The following is a 24,986-nucleotide window of genomic DNA, read 5'->3' as shown; positions in this document are numbered from 1 at the left end:
TTTGCATATTAGTAGCCTCTGCTCGAGATTTTCCTGTTCTCTCTTTATGTACACACTGTGTTTGCAGTCTTGTTTCTATTTTAGAGTGAAAGAGTAAATATATTTGTGGAAACCAAAATGAGCTTCAATCAAGTGCTGCAGGATTCTGTGGTTCAATCCGGAATGCAAGGTTAACAATGGGCTTGCACAGGACACAGGGATCACAAGTCCCTTTGTGCAAATATTCAATACATACATTAAACCCTATTCATGTTTACAGATAGAGTATTGTAGGGAGAATCATTTCATCTTTCAGGTTATTGCTTTGATTCCACATGAACGCATGCTATTCAGATCTGCAGGAGTAAACGGTATTGTTGCAAAAAGTCTGTTGAAAGAATGATGAAGATCTCAATATATTCCAAGGGGAAAGCGAGGGTGTCACCTTTGTGAAATGGAAAAAGGCATGCTTGAAGTTTAATGGGGCTATGTCACCCTGACTAGACAAATCCTCTTAAGCAACCTGTGTGTTGAATTATCTACTAAGGACTGAGCTGAGAACACCAAATGCATTGTGTATATTTCTCAAACTGGATTCGAGCCCAACCCTACCACAGCAGAACAGTTAGCGCACCTAACCTCTGCACCTCCTAGTCCCCAGAGATTTTGCTTACAACCACCATAGGACTCGCAAACTAATCTGCTGGTTATCTTGCACTATTTCAGTAGCTGTGCCCTGGGAGTCCTCCCAAAGCTCAAAGCCAGACATTGAGAAGACTTCTAGTTGTCCGATTCCTCAAACCTTGACCTTCAGCATGGACCTCAACAATCCCCATGTTATCCAAACAGTTAATACCCTTGTTATGACAGCTTTTGCTTATATGCATTCTCCATTCAGAGTTATATAAGCTACAAGTTGCAGCTGCATGTTGGACAGTGGGTGCACATATTTGTTCCACAGCCTCCATGCAGTTCAGGGTTGCTGGTTGAGAAGCACTGTTTGTATTTAAGCCAGCATATCACTGCTGCCTGCCTCCCTGCCTCCATCCCTGCCTGCCTCCCTGCTGCCTGCCTCCCTGCTCCCTGCCTGCCTGTCTGCCTCCTTGCTTCCCTGCCTCCCTGTTGCCCTGCTCCCTGCGTCCCTACCTCCCTGTCTCCCTGTATCCCGCGCCTGTGCTGAGAAACTGCAGCTTTAAAACTTATTTGCATGTTAGAAGTAAACTGACACCAGAAGCTTTCAAGGAGGAGCTGGGGAGGGAAAATAGTGATCAGGCTGTAGCAGCCTACCGCCTCCCGCCTCCCTCCTCCCTCCTCCACTCCTCCCTCATCCCCTCCTCTCCTCTCTCCTTCTGTGTGTGTAAATCCATACCTATTTTTTTCTTGCCTCCCAAAAAAATCTCCAAGTTCTGATATCTCAGCCACCCAGCACCTCCAGTAGAACAGACCCCCGTACAGCTCAGCACAGCTCAGCTCAACAGAATCGCAGGAAGCTTGAGGACTTTGTAAAGGGCACTGGAGAGAATTCATAACAGGAGGATACAGACAGGCAGAGCTCTCTAAGGAAAAAAGAATCATCTCTTCAAAACATATTTTTCTTTCTAAATAAAGACAGCTTGCCTCTTCTTCTGCCGCTACGCTGTCAAAAAACAACACAGAGAATTTCTTCTTCAAGAAGACAAAACATCTCTGCCGATCCCTTAAAAAATATGAACACCAGGCGTAGATGAACCTTACTGGAGGTATTTGCGGAATGAACCAGTGGAAAACAGTGGGGAACAGCAAAGGCTACATATAACTTTAGGGGAACGTGCTAGAGCTCAGAGGCTGAGCAGAAGAAGGAGGATCATTTGTGTTTTTTTCTAGGAAGATGTTTTTGGCAGCTGTGATATTAACAGACTTTACCTGTCTAGTGACAAAACGCTATATATAAAAACAGTTACTTGACCGGTCTTATGCAGCTGCTTTAAATAACTTATACCACGGATACATTTAAACCAGGATTCAAGCTAGAGGGATCTAAGGTTAAGAAGGGATTTACATTCTCTCACCCTTTGCCTTTGTCAGAATATAGATTCAGACCCTGATCTGTGCAGTCGAACAGACAGAAGCATCAGGACTTTTCACTGTGAGAGAAAAGAGGCTCTTATTAAGAGATAAAAAAAAACCTTATTCTTACCATTGGGTGCCTAATTGAAAAGATCCTAATGACAAGTGATTTGTCAAAGTGATCGAGGAATCTCTGTATATTTTTTTATTTTTAATTTTTGTATTCTGCAAACCCCTTTGAGCTCCTGCCTGGTGCTTAGCAAGGCAAGGGTCCGGGCTTGAGGGAATCTCAGTTTTCTATTGCTGCTTGATGGAGTGTTAATATGATTTAAAGCAGCCTGTATCTTTTTTTTCTTTTCTGGGTGGTCGCTGTGGACATTTCCTTCCAGGCAAGATGGGGATTTCTGGGTTGTTTCTGTGCGCAGGTACCCCCCATCTCTCCGGTTTTAAGACGCTGCGGTGTTTTAGCTGCAAGTGTTAAACTCGCATTGCTCACCCTGCAAGACAATTCCCCATCCCGGCTTGATCTATGGATGATCTGTGGGGCAGCCGAATCAATCTCAGTTTATTATTTCCTGTCATGGTATTGGAATATCGACATTGCTTTTACCTGGAGGTCAATTAAAGTTTGATACAGAGAAGTCTGGATTATCCGGGCTAAAGGTAAGGACACCCTGTGCTTCTTAAATATTAAACTGTACCGAGATTGTATAAACCATCGCCTTTTTTTAAAGGTCATTTACATACCGATGACCCCCAACATGTTATCAACTTCTTTATGTGTATAGTAAAATATGTTTATTTAAGAATCCATACCTGACAGTGCAGATTCTCACTATGTAATACCCACTCAGTTAGTTAATGGAACAGGTGAATGAAAGGACGCTACCTATGAAGCAATTGAGATTATTTCTATTATAAACCTGGAAACCTTAAGTTAAAAAAATGCTACTGAGCACAGAACAGTAAGAATTGACAAGCGCTGTGGGGTGCCTTGGCAGGAAAGGCGCTGTACAAAATAAATGTGATTGATTGATTGATTGATTGATTGATTGATCGATTGACACAGACGTGAATGTTATCTGAAGCATTACAGAACAAATCATTTAAATGAATTTACGGGCAAGTCCAGTAACTAGGAAGCTAGTATACCATATAGTGAAATGTAGTTTGATCAGCTGAGCTACATTTTTAAAAAAAATCCAATCCCTGTCACTATTAATCTGCTTCTTCAGAGACGTTAAAAAGAAAAATCGATGATGAGGTTTTGGAATGTTTTTGGGAAGCACAAGAAAGGTACCAGGATCAGATAATGTGATCCCTATCCATGGCTTTTCCATTTGCAGTGTGTTAGGAACCGCAGCTGAGCTGGTAAGCTGTTCTTTATGAGCACGTTATTTATTGCGTCTCTTGATGTTAAAGGTCAAACTGGCGGTGTCTTTTCTCCAGTGCAAAGGTAAAGGAAAAAAAATATCTGACATGCTGTGATTTCCCAGAACTCGCAAGAAAGGAATCAGACATACCTAGGAGCTCTTACTGTAGATACAAGTACTGGATTGAAGGGTTACACACACTCAGCATTAAAGCTTCTCCTGGGAATGAATTTGCCACCGAAGGATGAAATTCGGACTTTCCTTATCTCAGCAAGCGCCTGTTAAAAAAGGATTTCTGCCTTCTGCTTTAGAAGCAGTTTCGTCGAATGAAAAGAGATCCATTTACCGACTCGACCACATACACTGTTACATTTCTAACTTCAGTATTGGCCGCGATTGAGTTCATACTCTAAGCAAATGGTTTAAATCTATTAAAAGGTGCAGGACTCTGTTTTAATGAGGGTAATGCAGGTTATGTTGTAGGATGGGATAGAGCGCCAGTAGTCAGCATTTACAGCTCTTAAACTATTCCCACAGCACTTTACAGAAAACACACATACTGCAAATTTGAGTAAAAAGGATTACACAAGTGATATATGAAGAGCTGTTTTTTTAAATCATTTATTTACAGATATTTTTATATTTAGCTAAATATTTTAGAGGGACATTCTGTTGATGACATCACTGTTTGTAGAATCCGTGAATGCTACTTTAGAAGACTCACTTCTCGGAAGCCAGAATAGCATAATATTCAAACAGGGTGCCTTACAATCTTTTGGAATGAACATTTTACCGTGGCGATCAAAACATGGCATGATTCCAAATCGAATACATTTTTTTTACGACAAATTCTTCACTGCACAGCGTCGAGCTGATGAAGGACTTTTATGGCTGAAAAATCCTGAACAAATTGTATTTTTTTTCATCAGTCTTCAATACAGTATAAACATTACATAAAGAAGCGTGTCATATAGTGAACGTTAATCCCTTCAGGTACACAAGGAATTGAGCGCTTCTTATCCAAAGTTTCCAAAGTTTTTTCTTAAAATACTTTTGAGAGTAACGCAAGTATCACAAGGAGGAAACTGACAATAGATTTGAAACCCTGTTTCGTGCACATCCCATTGCAAAAATAAAAAGTTTGCATCATTTTATATTTGTGTCCCTTGTACTTTAAAGGGTTAATGATACAAAATACACAGACCATAAGCAATCTATCAAAGGCAAACTATTCAACGATATACAGTATATATATATATATATATATATATATATATATATATATATATATATATATATATATATATATATATATACAGTATACACAACACAAATACAAAACGGAACCAGCTGCAGTACCCGGTATCCTCCACTAGGAAGCGTGAGTTCCCAGTTTCATCAGGTGCTGTTTACACAAATTCCATGTCTTCAAACCTCGCCCTCATTCTTACAAGCTTAACATCTTTGATGGATGATTTCCGATTTTGTAACACTAACAAAAGTACATTTTAACACAGGGTAGGATATACGATGGAAAATCTCCTGAGTGCACCCACAGCAAATACATTCAACGTTTAAAAATAGTTTAAAATTTAAAAACTCAACACAACACTGCTCGGATAGTGCCGCATATATTTGCCTTTGCATTCTAACGAACGGTTCCCTTTAAATAGGTTAAGCAAAACTAGTAAAATAACCTTTACTTTAAATTACATGAATTATGGACTCATTGTAATGTTTTACGGAGATAATCAATTCTATAATGAAGGACCTAACTTTAGAAACAGACACTGAGCCAGACTAAGTATGGAGCAGCTCAGTCAGAACTACTTCAGGTCAACTCTGCGGGCATAAACTAAAGAGACGTGAGTTATGATGATATTTAGGCACCCATATCAACAAGAGAACTCATGGCTCTCTCTGAGCTTTACCAGCTGGTGTCTGCAGCACAGTAACAACCGAAGCTTCACTCTCATTAGCGCAACACGCAGACGCTTTTTCTTAAGCCCATAACACCATTAAGATCACTTCTTGTCCTCTGCGTCTTTCCTCTCACACTTGTTTCCTGTGCAGCACATAGAACTCTATAGGTGTGTGTTGGGTGACGGGGTGGGGGGGACCTCATACCTGCTGCACAGGAAGTGCATTTATGGTGTGGAAAAAGGATAATGAAATGCCAATTCATGCCAAGCTCATTTCCAGACAGCTGGCACATACTGCAGACACCGTGGCCCTGAAAGCTTTTCCGACCATCGGGGAGGGCTTTTGTGGGTTTTAAATTTCCGACTGTCTTTCCTGTTCCAAACAAAGGCAATGGCCAGGAAGGATGAGAACAGTCTCTAACCCCAATTCCGACAGCATGAGGAATGTTATGCAAATGAAGTGGGTAGCTAATCAACATCCCCCCCCCCCCCCCCCGTGCAGAAATCTAAAGGGTTGATGTGGTAGAATATTACTATTATTATTATTTATTTCTTAGCAGACGCCCTTATCCAGGGCGACTTACAATTGTTACAAGATATCACATTATACATTATTTCACATTATACAGATATCACATTATTTTACATACAATTACCCATTTATACAGTTGGGTTTTTACTGGAGCAATCTAGGTAAAGTACCTTGCTCAAGGGTACAACAGCAGTGTCCCCCACTGGGGATTGAACCCACAACCATCCGGTCAAGAGTCCAGAGCCCTAACCACTACTCCACACTGCTGCCCGTATATGGTTGATTCCACCTGTTTCAAAGAGTCCTAATGGATGTGGGAATCTCTTTCTCCCTGCTACAAGAAAAAAAGTCCTGCTGTGGGTGGAGGAACTCTTTGACTGTATTGCGATTTTAGAGGATGAAAAGGATAGCTGCCCGCCGCCCTCCAGTATGGAATCGAAGATGAAGTTACACCCCACCGGTGTATCGTCAAAGGGCCACCTGTTTGAACCTTACAGAAGAGCAAGTGATACGGAGATATCGAATGGATAAAGCAGCGATCTTGTATTTATGTGATGAACTTAAAGATCATTTAGAGTCAAGCACCCTGAGGGGTCATGCACTGCCAGTATCACAGCGCTGTCGTTCTGTGTGTGTTTGATACCCTATCATACACCCGCGTGTTATTCATTTTCATAAAGTGGAACCGGGTATGCAGGATATTTTATGCCAAAATGAAAAAATAAACAAATAAATGAACACATGTCTCTCTATATTTATGTATCTCTATGTGTATTTATGTATTGATTTATTTTTCATTTTGGCATCAAATAGCCGCTATAACCGGGTGTACCTGAAACTAGAATTTAATTAATACAAAACACACATTTACAAAATGAGCTCTAACCTTTTTTTTTCTCTCTGTCCTGACACACTTGTTTTATTATTGTGTTCTATTGAATGTATCTTCTCTTGTTTCTCCCTATCTCCTGAAACACCCGTCTGTTTTGTTTTTCTCCGCCTTTACGGTCCACTGACTGAAATCCTGAAATGACCCTAAAAACTGTCGTTTGCGTCATTAACATATTGGTTTCTCGTTTAAATAATGAATAGTTATTCCGCCACCTTTAAGAAACTTTTGATATTCAGGGCCAGTGTACCAGTGTTAACGCTGGCCTGGTAACTGATCTTAGTTAAAATGTAATCTAAACCAGGAACATGGTCAATCACAAAAGTAACTCAACGGAAAATCGCGTCACAAAACTAATTGCATCAGTATTAGGCCTTTGCTGTGAATGTGATTTTCTATTGAATTACTGTGATGGGAGAAGGGGGTAGACAAGGTCATCTGGCAGATAATCAGATAATAAGCATTATTTAAACCACCAAAGGTTTTTAAAAGACATGTTTCATTTAAGAGTTAATAGTGAACAATTTGTTTAACGTTCTTGTTCCTAATGGGTTTAATTAGTTTGATAGTGTCCAGGCATTTAACATACAGCTGGAGTCTCAGCATAGTAAAACTCTCGATTGAAAAAGTACAGAATTAAAAAAATGTGATTTATTTTTTGCTTGTTTAATCATTCTGACATTGATAGTATTAATAGTCATTAAAAAGATCACGTACAGCCAAGTCAAATTCAGAGGTTCGTTAAACAAGTTGTCAATCATTTGGAGAGTGCAGTTCTGGAGCAGGTACACTGGTTTTGAAGTACTAAGTTTCCTGGCTGGGTCGATGATGCCATCTGGTTTTAATCTAGAAGCGAGTCAAATTAGCCAAATGTGGCAAGGTGCTTTTTTTAACATTAGCTGCTATTTTAAATCCTTTGTTTAATACAATGGTTTTACTTTCCCTTTTGAATTAAATGTCTAAAAACTAACTAGTCCAGACGTCTTCAAGGTCAGGTTATAAACAGGTTTTATGATCACAGTGCTGAAGCCAAAAAAAGCTCCGCTTATACAGGTAACTCGAAAACGCTTAAAAAAGTTTTGTAAAATAGTTCACCTGAATATTGCTGATCTCAAAAAATAAATAGTGAGGGAGGGAGAAGCATGAAAATGAGGCATTAAACAACAAACCAAAGAGGGGTCTTGTATGTAGGGTAACCCTGTAACTCCATGTTCACTGGGACAGTTTGGGACAGTTCAGGCTTTTCAGCTCACATTCTCACTTTCACTTATCTCTTTTCTTTAAGAGAAGCAGGACTACACTTACCAGAATGCACTGCGGTGTGAGTTAAAAAGCCTGAACTGTCCCAGTGAACACGGAGTCACATGGTACCCCTACTTGTATGCATGGAAGATCCCAAGGTTTGAAACCAGCACACACGTCTCTCCCTCGATAGTTCATTTAGTTGTTAAAATGGGGTGCAAAAACCCTTGAATAACAACCTCTCAAACCACGACTTCTGTAATTAGTCCTGCATTTGCTCTCTGTGTGACGTGGTTACTGGTAACTCTACCTTCTGATAATCCTGCAAGCTGACAGTGGTTACAGTGTGACCTCAGAAGAAAAGCACATCATTTTTTATGACTTCAGGGATGGAATTGTACATCTCCATCTCTGCTCCAAACAATAAGTTCAGTGTTTTCTATTATTGGTCCCTTGAAACTATCTTGCTATTTTTTTTCTGGATCTATTTCAATTTATATATATATTTTTATGTTCTGCCCTAGGTTTTGCTGGCGTATCTCTCTAGTTCAGTACTCCTGCTGTGCTCCCACTGACAGTCTAAGTGCAATCACAAACACTCTGCTGCTGAAAGGGGTCAGCCACCGGAAACAGATCTAGTTTTCCACTGGGTGTGCCAACCTACTGCGCTTGTGTGAACTGTCCTTTAGCAAATCTGCTTAAGCCCAATTGCATACCACCTCGAATCCTGCTGTCAGAAGCTAATCGGAGATGGGCATGATACGTGCCTGTATGGGAGGTTACCAGTAGGGGGCACCACTCTCCTCTATGGGGATAGTAAGCAGAATACACTAGATAACCCTAAACAGAACTCTGGATGGAAATGTATATAGATAAACCAAAAGCATTTTGTCATTGTGTTTCATGCACAAGAGCAAACTCTGTCGGACTGCATTATAACTCAGTTACAACGTGCGGGTTCACACTGATAAATACACTCAATGTGGTGATAATGTGAAACCTCTAAAACGTTACTGACCATTTCTGGTATAAGGCACTCCCTTCAGCAGGGCAGAAGTGTATTGGTTTACATGCAGATCACCCATTCACTAGGTGATGACTTCTTTCATATTTGGAGAGAGCTTAGAGGGACTGTGGGTTACCAGAGGATCTATGGAGAGCCTGTTTTTACTTTGTTGAGTGCTCTATGCATGCTAATGAGCAGGAGGCAGTGTGGTCCAGTGGTTAAAGAAACAGCCTTGTAACCAGGAGGTCCCCGGTTCAAATCCCACCTCAGCTACTGACTCATTGTGTGACCCTGAGCAAGTCACTTAACCTCCTTGTGCTCCGTCTTTCGGGTGAGACGTAATTGTAAGTGACTCTGCAGCTGATGCATAGTTCACACACCCTAGTCTCTGTAAGTCGCCTTGGATAAAGGCGTCTGCTAAATAAATAAATAATAAATAATAATAATGGCTGTAGTCTGTGTACTCACCTGCTCCCTCAATAAAACTGGTTGATTCGAACGCCACCAAACTTTCAATATGTAATCCCCCCACTGTAAGCCAGCTCTTTATTGTCAATGGAGGTTGTGCAATGTTTTTTTTTTTTGCAGAATAAAATAAGAAATATTATTGTTGGCTGAAAGCAGGAGCCTGGAGCTCAAGAGAAAACGTGGAACTAGTTATCACTCGTCTCCTCTGATCTTTAACCCTTCCATTAGAAATCATATCAATGTGACTTTCTGGAACAATATGTCATAAATATTCAGAAAGACACAATCACGCACAACCTGTGTATTACATTATACCGTGATTCTACCAGAAAATAACAATTACAATTGTGCATTTCTCAACTCATGCAAGCTGCTATTTTGGCTTTTTTTGCAAAAGCGATGTGAGCTTCTCCATAGTTCCCTGCTTGTGAACCCCGAGCTTCCCCAGCGTCCTTACTGACCCAATCCCCTGCTTCTCTCTCCTTGTACAATCTCTAAGATCTGTGATGTGCTCTACTGTACGCAAAGTGCTAACAGAGACCGGCAAACCAGATTTGAACCCAGAGCTAGTTCTTTAACACAAACCCATGACCTTCAGCAGGTTGATTTCTGAGCCAAAGAAGTGAACTCTCCGCTGAACTCTTTTCACTGTCCTCTGGTACATACGAACACCAGATCTGGATGCAGGGGCTAATAAAACACATGCAAGGTGTCCTTTGACCTTTCACCTGGCCGGCACGACTCCTGGGCATCTCCAGAGAGCTGCCCCCCCCCCCCCCCCCACACACACACTGGGCTGTTAATGACATCCAGAGGCTCCTAGTCCTCTCCTGCTGCACACAACCCAGCGGATGATTGAGTGCCAGCATCAATGTGTGAAGATAAATGCCTCGCAGCCAAAACAAATAAGAACTGAACAATGGCCAAATCTGATCTGCTTGTTAATCCTGCAGCTCTGAGAGAGTGAGTGCTGAGGCTGTGTAACTTTTGCTGTTGAAAGCTAGTTCTGAGGCATACGGATACATTTGACTGGGCATTCAAGGCTGTTCTGAAATGAATGCCAGACTCTAGCGATTCTTTATTTGACCAAAGAATGCACACTTGACTAGTTCAAATATACAGAATGATCTGCCGGGGGTTTTGGTGGTTGCTTAATGTTCCGTGGGAGGGAATTTCTGCAACCATTTTAGTTTTCTTTTGTGTTAAACATCTCAAGTGGTTTCACAAAACAAAGCCTCACCCTTTTTGATTTAACAGTGCTGCCGGTTTTTATTTCTAAAACAAAATTATGATAATAATAATAATAATAATAATAATAATAATAATAATAATAATAATAATGTATCACCATGATGTGTTATATTATATGCTGAAACATTATTATTATTATTACATAAGGAAATATGGTCACCCAACTGGCTGTAATTCCATCAAGGGGTTCTGGTGAGACAAGAAAAACCACAAGAGCGAAAGCCTTATTCACACATTTATGGTGTATGCTGTAACAAAAAAAAAAGATGTCTTATGTACAGTTCTGACATTGACTCACGTGACATTTAATACTGACAGTGTGAACTACAGCTGCCTTTGAGTAAATACAGGAGTTCAGTCTACAGCTCTGTCAACCCTTCAGCCTTAACCGTGCTAAAAATCACCAGCAGAAAATAAAAGATAGTAACAGACGCAGGGAATGGAGTAAACGGTAGTCATGTGCCAAACACAATACTAGTTCTGTGCCAGTGAGGATTGGCAGTTGTGTTCAGCGTTGAGAAGACACCAGCATAACTCACTGGCACGCTTATGCCGGTTGAGGATTTGAGTTTGAGGTGCAGTAAGCAGTAGGGTATCAACGTTAATCTGCACTTGATCCTTAAAGCATGATTACCCTTTAATCTTACAGCATGGTTCAAACATAGAGCCTTCCTTACACACTCACTCATACCGAGTTCCTGCAGAACTAAAGCTAAGTTGAAAAATGTGTACGCTAATGCCCGTATCAGTGCTGTATTAACCTTAACTGCTTCCTGATTAAACGACTGTTGTGATGATTTAAATAAGGCTTTCTAATCCTGGCTTTCCCGTGCTAGCACTTCACTGTGTGGTCTGTTTCATCATTGTAACTTTCTTTTGAAATAATAGCAAGTTTGGTGTTCATCCAATCCAAATTGTATTGTAAAGGAAGTAGACAAACATTTTGGCAAATGCCTTCCATCCTAACAAAAGCCAGCCTTGTTTGCAAGACCAATAGAGTTTTAAGATTTAAAAAATCAACTGGTTATTAAAATAACTGTCAATTACCTGCAGTCTCCCACGAGATGTTTACCATATTTGAAGGTTCACGGTCAATTATGAGAACATGTTTTTATTTAACATGAGCCTGAGAAACTATGTTTAGGAAAATGAAGACAAAGTGCCCCTTGGAATTGTCGAGAATGGGTTTCAAGCCCCTACTTGAACATTTCATAAACACTTGAATGTGTTTACTGTATGCTAAAAATAACCCATTGTTTACCCGTTCCTTTCCTTTTGGTGGGAATGAAACACATAAAACACGACATTTTTAAGATTGCAAACTTCCTTGAGAATGGCTATTTATAAAGACGCATCTCTCCTCTGCTGTTTTCCACAGACTCAGAGCTTAAAAAGAACAATCCTCTCTGGACGATCTTGCTGTTGCCTGCCTGTAAGACGGTTTGGTGAACCATTTATATGGTCACATCAGGACTGTTTACACAAAGCTACAGATTTCATAGCAGGGAAAGGTGGGCATTGATCAGATGTACTTTATATACAAGAAAGGGCTCGAACCATCAGCTCTCTACAAACCTGAGAAGGTAGAATTGGAAATATTGAAGAGAAAAGTTTCTAGGACCCATGTAAAACGTCTCGGATGAAAGCACTCACAAAGGTTATAAATGCAGGGATGGAAATAAGACTCCTATTGCATAGCAGTTTCACCCGTTCCAGGTTTTAATATGTGCTTGATTAGCCCTAGTGTATAGGTAACAAGCTCAGGTGTGTCTATTTAAATGCATAGTAAAAACCAAGAATGGATCAAACTGCTATGCAACGGGAGTCTTATTTCCATCCCTGAAATGAACCTTCTAAGTAGCTTTGTTAGTACTTTCTTTATTTAATTTGCAGTTTGGAGTAAGCAACCCTCCCACCCATTATGACCGAGGCTTGAAAAGCACAGATACTAGCAGAGCTAGTCATACCAATGTAGGCATAAAGACTGAAGGAGGAGATCTCTTTATTCACTTGGCAGCCGCAGTCCTTTGGTCCTGCCCTTTGCATTTGATTCCTAAAATGCACACGAACATCTCAGAGTTTTATGTTTCTACTGTGCTTCACTACACCTTGCTAGGTGCTCTGCCAACATGATCCAAGTTACATCCTCTTACAGACAGAGACTAGTTGGATTAATCAGATGAAGTTAACTGGCTTCCAGCTGTGTGCAACTCTGCAGGTACACTATGAAACCAAACCCATTCATAACAGCATTCCTCTGGATGATAAAGTATAACAGCTGGCTTGATAATGAGAGTAATGCAATGTAATGCAGTGTGTTATTTTAAATGTAATGGCTTCAGGGACTCTCTCTTCAGTAAAAAGCAGCCAGTATGTTTTGGTTGGCTAGTTTGGCGCCCTGATTCTGCAGGGTTGTTTCTGGAACTGCGGACTGTATATAAACAGCAAGTCCCATGCTGGACTGGAAGCAGAGGAAGGGGCGGGAGAGGAGGGTGCGTTTCGGAACCCACACCCTGTTCCGATCCTTGTCGAACTGTGGTCTGTGTGTGTGCTCGGTGCACGCCCCCGGCTTCCCAGCACCTGTGTGTGCAGGCAGTCAGATCTGGTGACGCCATCGTGGCCCTCATTGTGTTCAAAAACATTTGTGCAAATTAGAATTGTGAGTCTTCATCTGTTCGGCCTTTGTCACTGCGAAGACCAAAGAGGCCTGCAACCTGCACTTCCATTTAGGCTCTCTTATGCAACGCCACTTCAAAGCTCTTCAGAGCTCTTTGACGGGGTCTAAATTGATCAGCAGGGAGGGACCTGCCCTGCCCCAAATCATTTGTTTAATTCCATTTTTCCATTGTTTGTTAAGAAGTGAGCTGCTATTTATTTTGGTCAACCTTGCTCAATAGGGCTATTTCTTGTATGTTTATAAAAAATAGCACGCACCTTGCTTTAGGCCTCTAAAATATACTTGTTCTTAAGCAAGTTAAACATAATATGCAATTATGTAAATGATGGCAGATATAAAGACCACCGTTATTTAAGTAGTTCGTTAACAGTCACTTTAAGGTGTTGTCTATAAAAGTAAGTAAAATGGTCGTAATTGAGATGTACCATTATTGAATAAATGAATTGAATAGTCCCTTTAAAAACACAGCAAAATCAGTTCGGCCATTTCTGAATCATTTATTTTAGCAAAAATAAAATCCGCTTCAGCAATATGTACTAGACACCTTCTCAAAGGGTTTTTTTTTTTCTCCAAATCATCACCTGTAAAAAATTACTGAAAGACAAAACCAATGTTAAAACTTCTGAGCTTGAAGTGGCTTCGAGTCCCCTTAATGACAGGGCTGCGTACGTAACTTTATTGGGTGTGTGTTTTTTTTTCCTTTTCTAAACAAAAAGAAATTGCTAATGACAATTTGGAGTACAAGCTTTGAGTCTTTTGTATCAGATAAATAAAACTAAAGATACAATACATCCATTCACTGTCACGCTTGTACAATCCAGAATAAACCTGTCAACAAACAATATAGCAGAAAAGAGGACAGAGAAATACAAAGCCTGCACAGGTGAGTCTCTTACGAATATATTCCAAAGACGATCACTGAGCCATGAACGGTATACTGTAACTATGAATCATTTAATAGGTGCTAACAATGTGCATAGTGGTATTTGATTGTCTACTTAGGAGTCGTCATGGCAATACGATTAAGGATGTGCCCAAAACAAGTCATGTTCGTTTACACATCTTTCCCTTAAACAATACGGGGAAAATGTTTTGAAGCCAGCTGTCGGAAACCTTAGTGTTTTCGGTTCTACGGAGTGTAGCGTAGTGTGCTGCAGGCTGGGGTCACAGGGAAAGATGAGCAGACCATTATTTGAATTAGAAAACCACTTCTAAATAATAATGGAAACACTGGAGAATACTGCCTGTGGCAGCAAAGGATTTAGACACCCCTTTATTAAAAACACCCTCAAGAGACCCACATGCACACAAAGAGTGCTATACCCAGTTAACAAGTAAGCATTAAAAGCCATTGAAACAAAATGCCTTTCTAATTCACCGAAGACAGACTGAAGTGGGGTGCGACTGAAGCACGCTGAGGTCGGGTTACCAGCAGCCCTCCTCTGTCACATGACAAGCAGAAGTTCACTGGGAGAAGCAACTAAATAAATACCTTAGTTGCCAAGTACAATAGTGCCGCCCTGTTGGTACCAGTAGGTGCATTATCTAGAGCAGGAGCGCTGCAGCCCATTGTTAGAAAGCATGGGCTGTTGGGAGAATTGTGCTGGCAGCTGGCAGGAATAAAGAGGCTAAGATCAAAGAGCTGGGTGTGCTTTTTGAAGAGTGTTTTTTTTATTTATTTTTTGGCTGGAATGAATTGCCAGGTGTATAGAGGAATTCAGGCCGGTCAAATGGCAAGCTTCTGGGAAGGGAATATTTTGTTTAGTAGCTTTTGATGAGAACTCATGACCAACGTCTTCATGTAATATTACGTCAATGATACAGATCCTTTGTTGTTACTTGTAGCTTCTATATGTTGTAGGATTGATTGTTTTTTTTTTGTTTAAATACTGGTTGAACTACAAGTATACAGCTGATCAGAGAAAACCAATCGCAGATGAACTCCAAAAACCTTTTGCAGTACCTACACTGCACTATGGCATCCGACTCAGATTTACTTCTGTATTTGAAATCCTTCCTTCAAATGTTTCCGTATGTATGGACTTTGTTTTCTTCTAGGGTTTTAATAATCATAAACACCACCAGACTGACTGACGGATAGGAAGAGGGACGCAGACTGACAGACAGATCGTAGCTGGAGAGAGGAAGGCTTTGAATACTCCCGATTCAAACCCCTCTGACTCCCCTGTCTGCGACTTTGCTTTTGCAGGAGGATCTGCAAAGCCTTCAGTACAATCTAACCCAAGGCTGCATTCACCTTCAATCTGGCAAAACACTTTTAAATCTTTATCTGGTTAAGTCTTCAGTCCCTGACAGTTTACTATTTCCTGTCCTGGATAAGTATTTTAAAATCCCCCCCCCCCCATCCAAAACAATAAAGCCACTTGTGTGCAAATGTTTGTAAAAGTCTAAAAGAAAATAACGAAATAGATGCAAGGACTACAACCCCACAGAGGAAGCTAGCTTGAAACTCAACAACACATATGGAAAATCTGAGAGGCCCAGCACATTCTCGTAAATAGGTGTGGTTTAAAGATACACATGTTTGGAGGCCTGTTTGGAGCCAGAGGAATTCTTCTTTCTGTTGGGAAATATGGATTTAGGTTCTGGTTTGGAACCTTGAAATGAGTTATCCGGTTCAGACTGGGTCCAGGAAAGAGCACACAGATTACATTTGAGAAATACTAAAAGAAACTGAATACTATCAGTGACCAACGTTTCGACTAGAAGTCTTATTTAATGCCTTCGACATTCGGCTCTAATGAAGACTTCTAGTGATAACGCTGGTCGTTGAATTTATTAGTATTTCAGGACACTCTTGCGTTAAAGTACCACCTTTATTAGAACACAAGACTTCCAAAAACATCAAACCTAAACCATGGTTGAAGAAAAATAAGTAGAGTAAAAAATAGTTGGAGCACAGCCTTTATCCTTCAGAACATCACAGTGGCGCCTGCTAAAAAACAAACAATAAAATAATAACTCTAAGCGATGTGTTCATCCCGGTGAACAAAAAATATGAGGCAGAGGAGCATCATATACACACCTTCTGAAAACGGTTAGTTCAGGTTTTGTATGCAATTATAACTTGTTCAAGTGGTGTACTGCATGGATTCACTTCCACAGTGTGCGTCGCATGCTCTGGCGATTCATTTTGCAGGCAGGGCAACATCTTCTTTGCAGAGCACGCTTACTCACGCCTCTCCTCTCTTGCAGGGTTTCAATGCTCTCACTTGCTCTAAGATGAAGTTATGGAAGTTTGCAGCCATCTCCTTGATGCTCTTCGGTGTCGTGCTGTCAGCTTTACTCAGTAGAGACATGATTTCTGGAGGAGAGGGACCCAGAGCCAACTCTTCATCATCATCATCATCATCATCATCATCATCATCATCATCATCATCATCATCATCATCGTTGTCACCATCATCCTCAACGACGGGCCTTCGAAGATCAGCCAGAGACACAAACAAACCCAGCTCCCTCCTGAGAGAATGTAAGCGCAAGTGTTCCTAACAGCAACTACTGTGCAGAGACCCTTAAACAAGTTTACAATATTAAAAGCGTAGCAAAGTGTTGTAAGGCATACAGAAAGCATGCGAAAGCAAAGGTAAGCATTGTACTGAGTTATGGCAAAGCTTATTCAAAAACATTGTAAGCTACATGGTAAATGCATAGCATATCCATTGGAAAAGCATAGACAAACTGCAGTGCAGTGGAAGCATGGTCAATTTTATATGAGGTGTGTGGGGCTAGGACTATACCTAAACAGAGATGGCTCCTTATTACCTAAAATCTGTACTAGTATCAGTTTACAACTGTTCCTTATTAACATATTTAACATTAAATATGTATACATTACACAGAATAGGTATGCAAGTCAGCCTATATGTGTATGACAGCATGCATCCTACCACCCGAAATCTTTAAGAGTTAGTGATACTCTTGGAAGCACCCCTCTTAGTTTCTCGTGGTGTTTTTCAAATGAAAGCGTACTTTTAGTGTAGTTTTACCCTACCTTTAATTGCCATATAGATCTGGACAAAAGTTTTGCATCACCTAGTATTTTAGGATTGAGACATAATTTTTAAAAACAGATCATAATGTAGATATTTTATTTAACATCATGTAATTTAAGAAACTAAAAAATGATAAAGATAGAAAAATCTACTGGAAGTCATAATAGTAGTACAGTATTTCATGTTTGGATTTTGAAGTTTTTTGTTAAGTATATGGAAAACCACAAAGTGGTGTGTAATTCAATATGTTAACGTAACGTTATTCAGCAGGCTTAGTTTGACTTTATGAAGCAAGATTAGTGAATTCTATAGGGTGATGCAAAACGTTTGGCCATAGCTGTATATGCATTGCTGATAACAGGAGGATTTCAATATAGCCTGTTGTAGTTGAATGTGATGCCTGGGAACAACAGGGATGACTTGTTCTCCCACACTCCTCCTTCCTTTGCTGGAAACAATAAAGAATTGAAACAACAACAGGGAAGTATACAAGCCCTCCAAATTGAGTTATGCTCAAGATGTTTGCTCTGGTCTTGCCATGGGCCCATTACACGCAAAGTTACACAGCCTTGCTGAAAGACAATGAACAGCATTAGAATACAAAGGAAAAACGCAAACAGATGTTTTCCAGAACCTGCCAAGACCAGTTTACATGTTGATTACAGGAAAATGGACCGAAAGTGTTTCGATGCCACTGTACAAATTAGAAGCAGGTGCTGTAAATAAATACACTGAATTCCATTTGAAACCGGTGTTCAGTTTTACTACCCTGACAGAAATATACAGTACTGCAAGAATAGGCTTTAGTTGTATAGTCCCAGAACGTTTTACAAAAGAAATAACCTTCCCCCTGTATCGCTCACGGCTTTAACATTTTCTTTCATAAATCCCAGAGCTGGTTTAATTACAGATGACTCGCAAAAAGAGTTACTGTATTTCTCAACAGTTAAAATTATTATAGGAATCCCTTTTTTTTCCTAAACACTGGGTTACAGCAATCATCCTTGCGGGTGGAAAATGTTTTAAAAGCACCTTTAAATAAAGAAGTACGGTATCATTCATAACAAAGCGTTCATAACAAAGCATTTAAATGCATTCTTCTGAGGTATAAATACGAAACGCAGTCAATCATACGCATGTTTTGGCTAATGTTTTGACTTTCCTTGTCGTAAAATAAATAAAGCAAAACTTAAATACTGGCGAGAATGCATTCTCGAATAGCTTGGATCAGGGTTGAATGATATAATAACTGAACCCTGCTTGCAGTTAAACCCTTACATATCGCCACACTCTTGGAATTCCTGAAGGTAGAATTTTTGAGGGTAGAATCTTTGGTTCAGTTCAAAGTCACCTGTGCTAAGCAGCCGCCTGGGTATTCTGTTCTCAGCCAAGCATAGCCTCTCCCTCGCTGTGGAACATCAATGCTTTCCTGATGCTGTGTCAACAAGCATATATGTTTGCAGCTTAATCATTCGGGCAACAGGTATTTCCTACCTTGACAGTGTTTATTTGTCCTGCTGGCTGCAGAACAGGGTCAAAACACTCCACGAAACAGACCCAGATTAGCATGATGTAGTTGTTTTTAGTCAAATTCCTGTCGACACAAACCGCCTTCCAACTTTATCTTTGTGCTTAGTGTTCTGTTTTAATTATTATAATGTTTTTTTTTTAGTTCAAAAGAATTCCATAATACACAATCAACAACAATAGGAATACAATATTTTATTTACAATCAATATTATGAGCGTCTATATGCATACTCTGTGCAAGACTGGCATAATTCACAAAATGTAATTTTATATATATGTATATATATAATTATGAAATATGCATACAGTAAAACCCATATACTCCCTCTGTTTCTAAATGTTTTTGCTGTTGTCGGTTGGTACATTAACACTGCTGGGATGGACCACGTAAATGACAACCCCTGACCCTGAGAAAGCCCAGCCCACAGCAAATGATAAGTTTTAAAACTATGCCATTAAATTCCACCCGCCCTTTCACAGAAATAGATTTTTTTGTCTCGTTTTTTGCTGATCTTTTTTTCTCTCCAGGGTTCCTCACCGTTGCCCTGTGTAAATTCTCTATCACCTTTTGTATGCCAGGAAAGATGGACTTCCATCCAGCAGGGGGCGGTGTAATATTTTTAGGGGACTAATTCAAAATATTATATTATATATGTCAACAAATTATTCAAGCTTTTCTATCTTTATTATGATGATTATGATTATGATTATGATTATGATTATGATTATGACTATGATTATGATTCTGATTCTGATTATGATTATGACTATGATTATGATTATGATTATGATTATGATTATGATTATGATTATGATTATGACTATGATTATGATTATGATTATGACTATGATTATGATTTCTCTCCTAGTTACAGCTTTGTTTCAAAGCTACACAAAAGGGGAGGTCCAGCAGCTGATCAACACCCTCATCGACAGACACCAACCGGCTGGTGCAGGCAAGAGGACTAAGAGGGCCAAAAAGGGCCTGAAGCCGTGCTCACTGAAGGAGCTGGAGGTGAGCGTGAGCGAGCTGGGCCTGGGCTACCAGAGCGACGAGACGCTTCTCTTCCGCTACTGCAGCGGGAAGTGCAACGCGGGCCGCCGCAACTACGACCTGACCCTAGAGCACATGAAGCGGAGCGGCCAGGTGAAGAAGGGCAAGGCCAGGCACAAGCCCTGCTGCCGGCCCACCACCTATGATGACGACTTTTCCTTCTTGGACAACAACTACGAGTATCGCACCATCAAAGAGGTGTCCGCCAAGGAGTGTGGCTGCATCTAGGGCGGTGGAGATAACGCTAGAACGGGCAGCCTCAGCCCGAGCCTCTAGACAGAACCAGGATTTGCATTATTTTTTCATTTTGGATTGACGTGCAAGACATTGAAAATGTATTCCTATTCTTATCTGGATAATCCAGTATCCAGATTATTCCTGGAGTGTAGAATCTTGGTTGAAGCAGAAACCTACTTGCATGTTAACGCAGTGACTCATATAAGCCTGTCCCAGATAAAGAGCTGTGTGTGAAGCTCTATTGACACAAGCTTTCACTGTATTGTGCCAGTCATAGTTAGAAGGTAGACTCTAAAGAGTTTCTCCCATAAGTGCGTGAGAGCTGACTGCATACAGACTGCTGTCATCTTCAGTGCAAATGTCCCAGCAAGAGAAAGTGTCAGCCCAAAAACATTCTCTGATACAGTAACAAGCACTCGCATACTGATGGAAAAGACTGTATACATAGATACTTTGCTTGACAAAACATTGTAGTCAAATTAGTAAGGGAAACGGGGCTAGATTCTCAAAGCTTCACATTGGCATTCCTATGATCTGTTCAGAAAAGAAAAAAAGAACACACCCAATAAAGTTACTGTAAATGTAATTGAGGCACTTTTTAGAAGTCCCAAGTTGTCTCATCAGTTTTATTATTGCAATTGCTGCCTGTTTGGAGTAGAAGGTTTGAGAATGTCGTCCTCTGTGTTGATGGGGAGTGAATACAAACGTTTGTCATGTATCTCTATACATACGTGTGTGTGTGTGTGTGTCTACAATACCACTTTTTTTTGTTTTTTTTAACTCAAACTGTCCAATGAATCAGCTCTGACAATCTACCTCATTTCAGTTGAACACAACTGAATGACAGCCATCGGAAACCAGGAAGTCACTGACCATGCTCTCTAGCTGCAGGGAGGCCCCCCAGAATGGAATCGAAGCAAAGGGAAGCCTGCTTGGACTGAGGATTCTCATTCAGCAGTAAAGAACAGCCACCAAATCATCGAGGCTTGATATCAAAGACCAACAAAGACGGGGTTACAGTGAAACACACTATATGTATTTGTATATATGTCTCGTTACCCATGGTGGACAAAATTAAACAAGGAAACGAATGTTAAGCATTGCATAATTTATATTTATAACACTGTGCTCCAAGCCTCACCTTCCCTGCTGTGTAATAGCTTGTAGATGTGTAATTGTGAATGATCAGGCAACAGCTGTCCAGAGCCATACAATCCACCACAGTCCAGTACCAATCGATTCAATCAATAGTGACGGGGAAGCTTTCCCAGGCAGTGTGTGTTTTTTATGTATTTATTTTTTTTATATTTTGATTTATGGTGTGATTCGTGGCACGTGCAAATAGTATGGGAAGCATCCGTAGATGTTGTCATACGCTGCTGTAGATAAGAGATCAGGATGTGGATAAAGTTTTCTGCATTTCTGATTTTTTTTTTTTAAAAGCCTTTTTTAAAAAAAAATAATTTTCAAAACAAAGATGTCCCGTTTTTTTTTTTGTTTGTTTTTGTTTTTTCTGAAATGCTTTATTTTAAATCCCGGTAATAACAGTTTAACGCACAGAAATTGCTGCGTAGTTTTAACTCTTTAAGATTCATAAACATTTGTTAACGTCCCAGGCCCTAAAAAAAAAATTATGCATGTTAACTGCTGCTTTATGTGGAAGCATTGTCATATAAGCAAGTGCTGAATTTACAATTACATCCATAACTAGGAAAAACTGAAGAATGCTAAATTAAATACTTCAATTAATGCCACTGAAAAGGACTGCAAGTCGAAATGTTTGTCCTTGAATGCATTACAGTTCTTTGAGGATTTCTGAATTTATAATTACATGACTATCATACAATAGTGTTATATTAAGAAATACTTCAATGAACCCTTTAAGATACAAGGGGCATATGTGTCCCACAAACAAAAATGATGCCAGCTTATTTATTGCTGCAATGAGGTGAACAAATAAGAAAGGTCATCCAAATACTTGAGTCACTCTCAAAAAAAAAACAAGCACTCAGTTCCTTGTGCACCTTAAGGAGTTAAAGCCAATGAAAAAGACTTGTCGAAACGTTTGTCATTAAATGCATTACATATTTCTGAATTTACAATCAGTTACTGTTTACTTCATGGCTTTAATCCAGTATGGACACCATGCATTGTTTCATAATCGCTTTCTCATCAAAATTGAAATAACACAGTAAAATGGTTTCCTATGCGATGCATCACCACTGTTACTAGTGTCAAGCTTATGGTTTAAAATAAGGTTTGCTTACACTGTAGTGTCTGTGGTCATTATTAATAACTGTACAATGTTAAAAAGACCAAAAACATTTATAGATGAATTATGTTTATGAAAAATCCTTAAACTGAAGCGTTACCATATTGGTTCCCTCATAGCTTCTACATGATTCAGAGCTGACAAAAAAAATAATAATTTCCTTATCCAAGCATTCCACTGGACTGCGCTCTCAGAAGTATTTTCTTTGCTTTTTTGTTTACGACTCGAGGAAAAAATGTCCCTAAACAGACTGCAGTTTCTAATGAATTTCAGCTGAAACCATAACATTATCTGCATGGGCTGGGGGCTGGTTTCATGTGGCTTTTTATTTTAATCATTTAGAAAATATGCTTGCAGTCAAGTGCGACTTTGCTTCCTGTTTGTGGTACGCAGCGAAGCGTCAATCAACCAGGAAAGCTGTCACATGCTCCACAGGCTCTGCTTCCTGTGTTGTAACTGGGGTGGCTAGAGACAGAATTGTTCATTGCATGTTGGGAGCACACAGGGGAAAAAACAAAGCAGGGATGTGTGCTGTTCAATCCTATATGTCTCCACAAACGCCAATGGTCCTGGGCTTGCCTGGTAGACCATTTTAAAATCAAATCAAGCAATGCAGGTCTGTAATAAACTCAAGTTAAACTCCCCCGACTAAATACTGAATCCAGCATCCTTTTACTGTACACTACAGTAACATATGTTGATAATGTAAAGTGATGCACAAGAAAATGTTTAGCGCCATAGAATGGTATAACCTGACAATTGCTGTAAATAAGACTTGCTCCCCTGTTGGATAAAGGAGAGAAAAGCAAGACATTTTTCTTACTTTCTGTCAGCACCAGCAACATCATTATTACACTTTTACATGAAGTGTCTCTAATACTGTGTAGTTACATAGTAGTTACTTAGTAAATACACGTGTGCTTACACATAATTACAATGTACTTCATGTGTAAATATCTTGTATCTTGTATGCAGTTATTTCTAGAGCCTGTTCCAATCATTAACCTGTACTGGTATGGCCGTTGAGTCGGGAATTGAGTGCCACTCCTGCCATGCATTGAATTTGGTCTAAACCCTATAGAAATATCAGCTCTGCTAAAAAAAGAAAAAAATACTCAACTGCATTGAATATAAAATGTTGTTTGTTTCCTTTTCTCTCTAAATGCTGGTTGTATAAATATCATACATTTAACTTTATATGTACATGAAAGCGGCCCTTATCATATCTGCATTTAAAAAAGTATGTATGTAAGGGCCCTTTTATATGAAACATATATTACTAAATATTATTATTATTATTTATTTCTTAGCTGACTCCCTTATCCAGGGAGACTTACAGTCGTAAACAAAAATACATTTCAAGAATATATATATATATATATATATATATATATATATATATATATATATATATATATATATATATATGCAAAATTGTTAAATATGTATGTCATATATGTGGCACATATGACTTGTCAGTAACACATGTTAGAGTTCTGTTCTGGCATCGTTGGACTGTTTGACCAACTGGAGCAAGTTGATGCAATGCATCTGTATTATGGATACTCTCTATTTATTCAAAAGTAAGTTATGTTTATTTATTTAGGTATATCGTCATTGATAAAGAAAAAGAACACGTTTATTTATTTAACTATCGGTGCCAAACTGTTTACATGTATTATATTCTACACCCTATACTTAACTGTTGAATAAAATGTATCGACTTCAAAGACTGAACGTTGGGTTGTTGGATTCCTGTTTCTCTCTAGGCATGTCCTGCAAAACAACAAGGGGTGGGGAGGGCATTTCAAATGCGCAATTTGAGAACTTTTAAAGGATTTCGGTAATTATTTTGCCACTGCGGTAATACAATCTGAGAAGGTTCAGGTTTTTGAACTTGCCAGCCTGTGTTTGTGCTTAGATCAAGGCTTGTGAAACTCCAGAGGGATATGAATAATGTGATCCACTCCTAACTACCACTAGCGTGACGCAAGTTCAGAACCGAAAACCAGACAATTAAAGGTCCTCTCACAGACTGTGGGTGACAGGCTTTTATTTAACACAGAAGCACGTAGAAAGAACAGTTTCCAGAGACAGTTCAACTCTGAGATATTGATGCAGAGCAATAATTAGACCCGAGGCACCCAGGCTGTATAAACAGCGTAACTGGGATATGCAGCAAAACTACAATTCGATATCAGAAACTTTTAGTGCTGATTAGCCCTGTTATTTTTTTTTCTCCAATAACTTACTACATCTTTCTTCTGTTGTATGTTTCTAAGGGTTCGGTGGTTACCTGGTTGGTATATTTCTCGCACACTCTCGCACGACTCACTTCGCTCACGGGCCTGTCGCTCACGGGAGTGCCAGAGTACGCTTTCAATTGGATTTGAGGTAGCCACCGGTCATTTAGAAACACATAAGTATTTAAATCTAATTAAAAATCAGAAGGAATCCTGATATTAATGGACTATTTGTATACAACATGTTGTG

General features: G+C 39.7%; 1 protein-coding gene across 1 annotated transcript; it reads left to right on the top strand.

The window, feature by feature from the left end:
• Positions 1 to 1,356: 1,356 nt before the first annotated feature.
• On the top strand, positions 1,357 to 24,223 carry LOC117966293 (neurturin-like). Its single transcript, XM_059015197.1, has 3 exons — positions 1,357 to 2,688; positions 16,602 to 16,878; positions 19,800 to 24,223. Exons 2-3 carry the CDS (start codon positions 16,629 to 16,631, stop codon positions 20,210 to 20,212), a joined length of 663 nt encoding a protein of 220 aa, XP_058871180.1. The 5' UTR covers positions 1,357 to 2,688; positions 16,602 to 16,628; the 3' UTR covers positions 20,213 to 24,223.
• The last annotated feature ends 763 nt before the right edge of the window (positions 24,224 to 24,986 follow it).

Source organism: Acipenser ruthenus, chromosome 49 (genome assembly GCF_902713425.1).
Source record: "Acipenser ruthenus chromosome 49, fAciRut3.2 maternal haplotype, whole genome shotgun sequence".
NCBI lineage: Eukaryota > Metazoa > Chordata > Actinopteri > Acipenseriformes > Acipenseridae > Acipenser > Acipenser ruthenus.
This window is presented reverse-complemented; position numbering and strand designations above follow the sequence as displayed.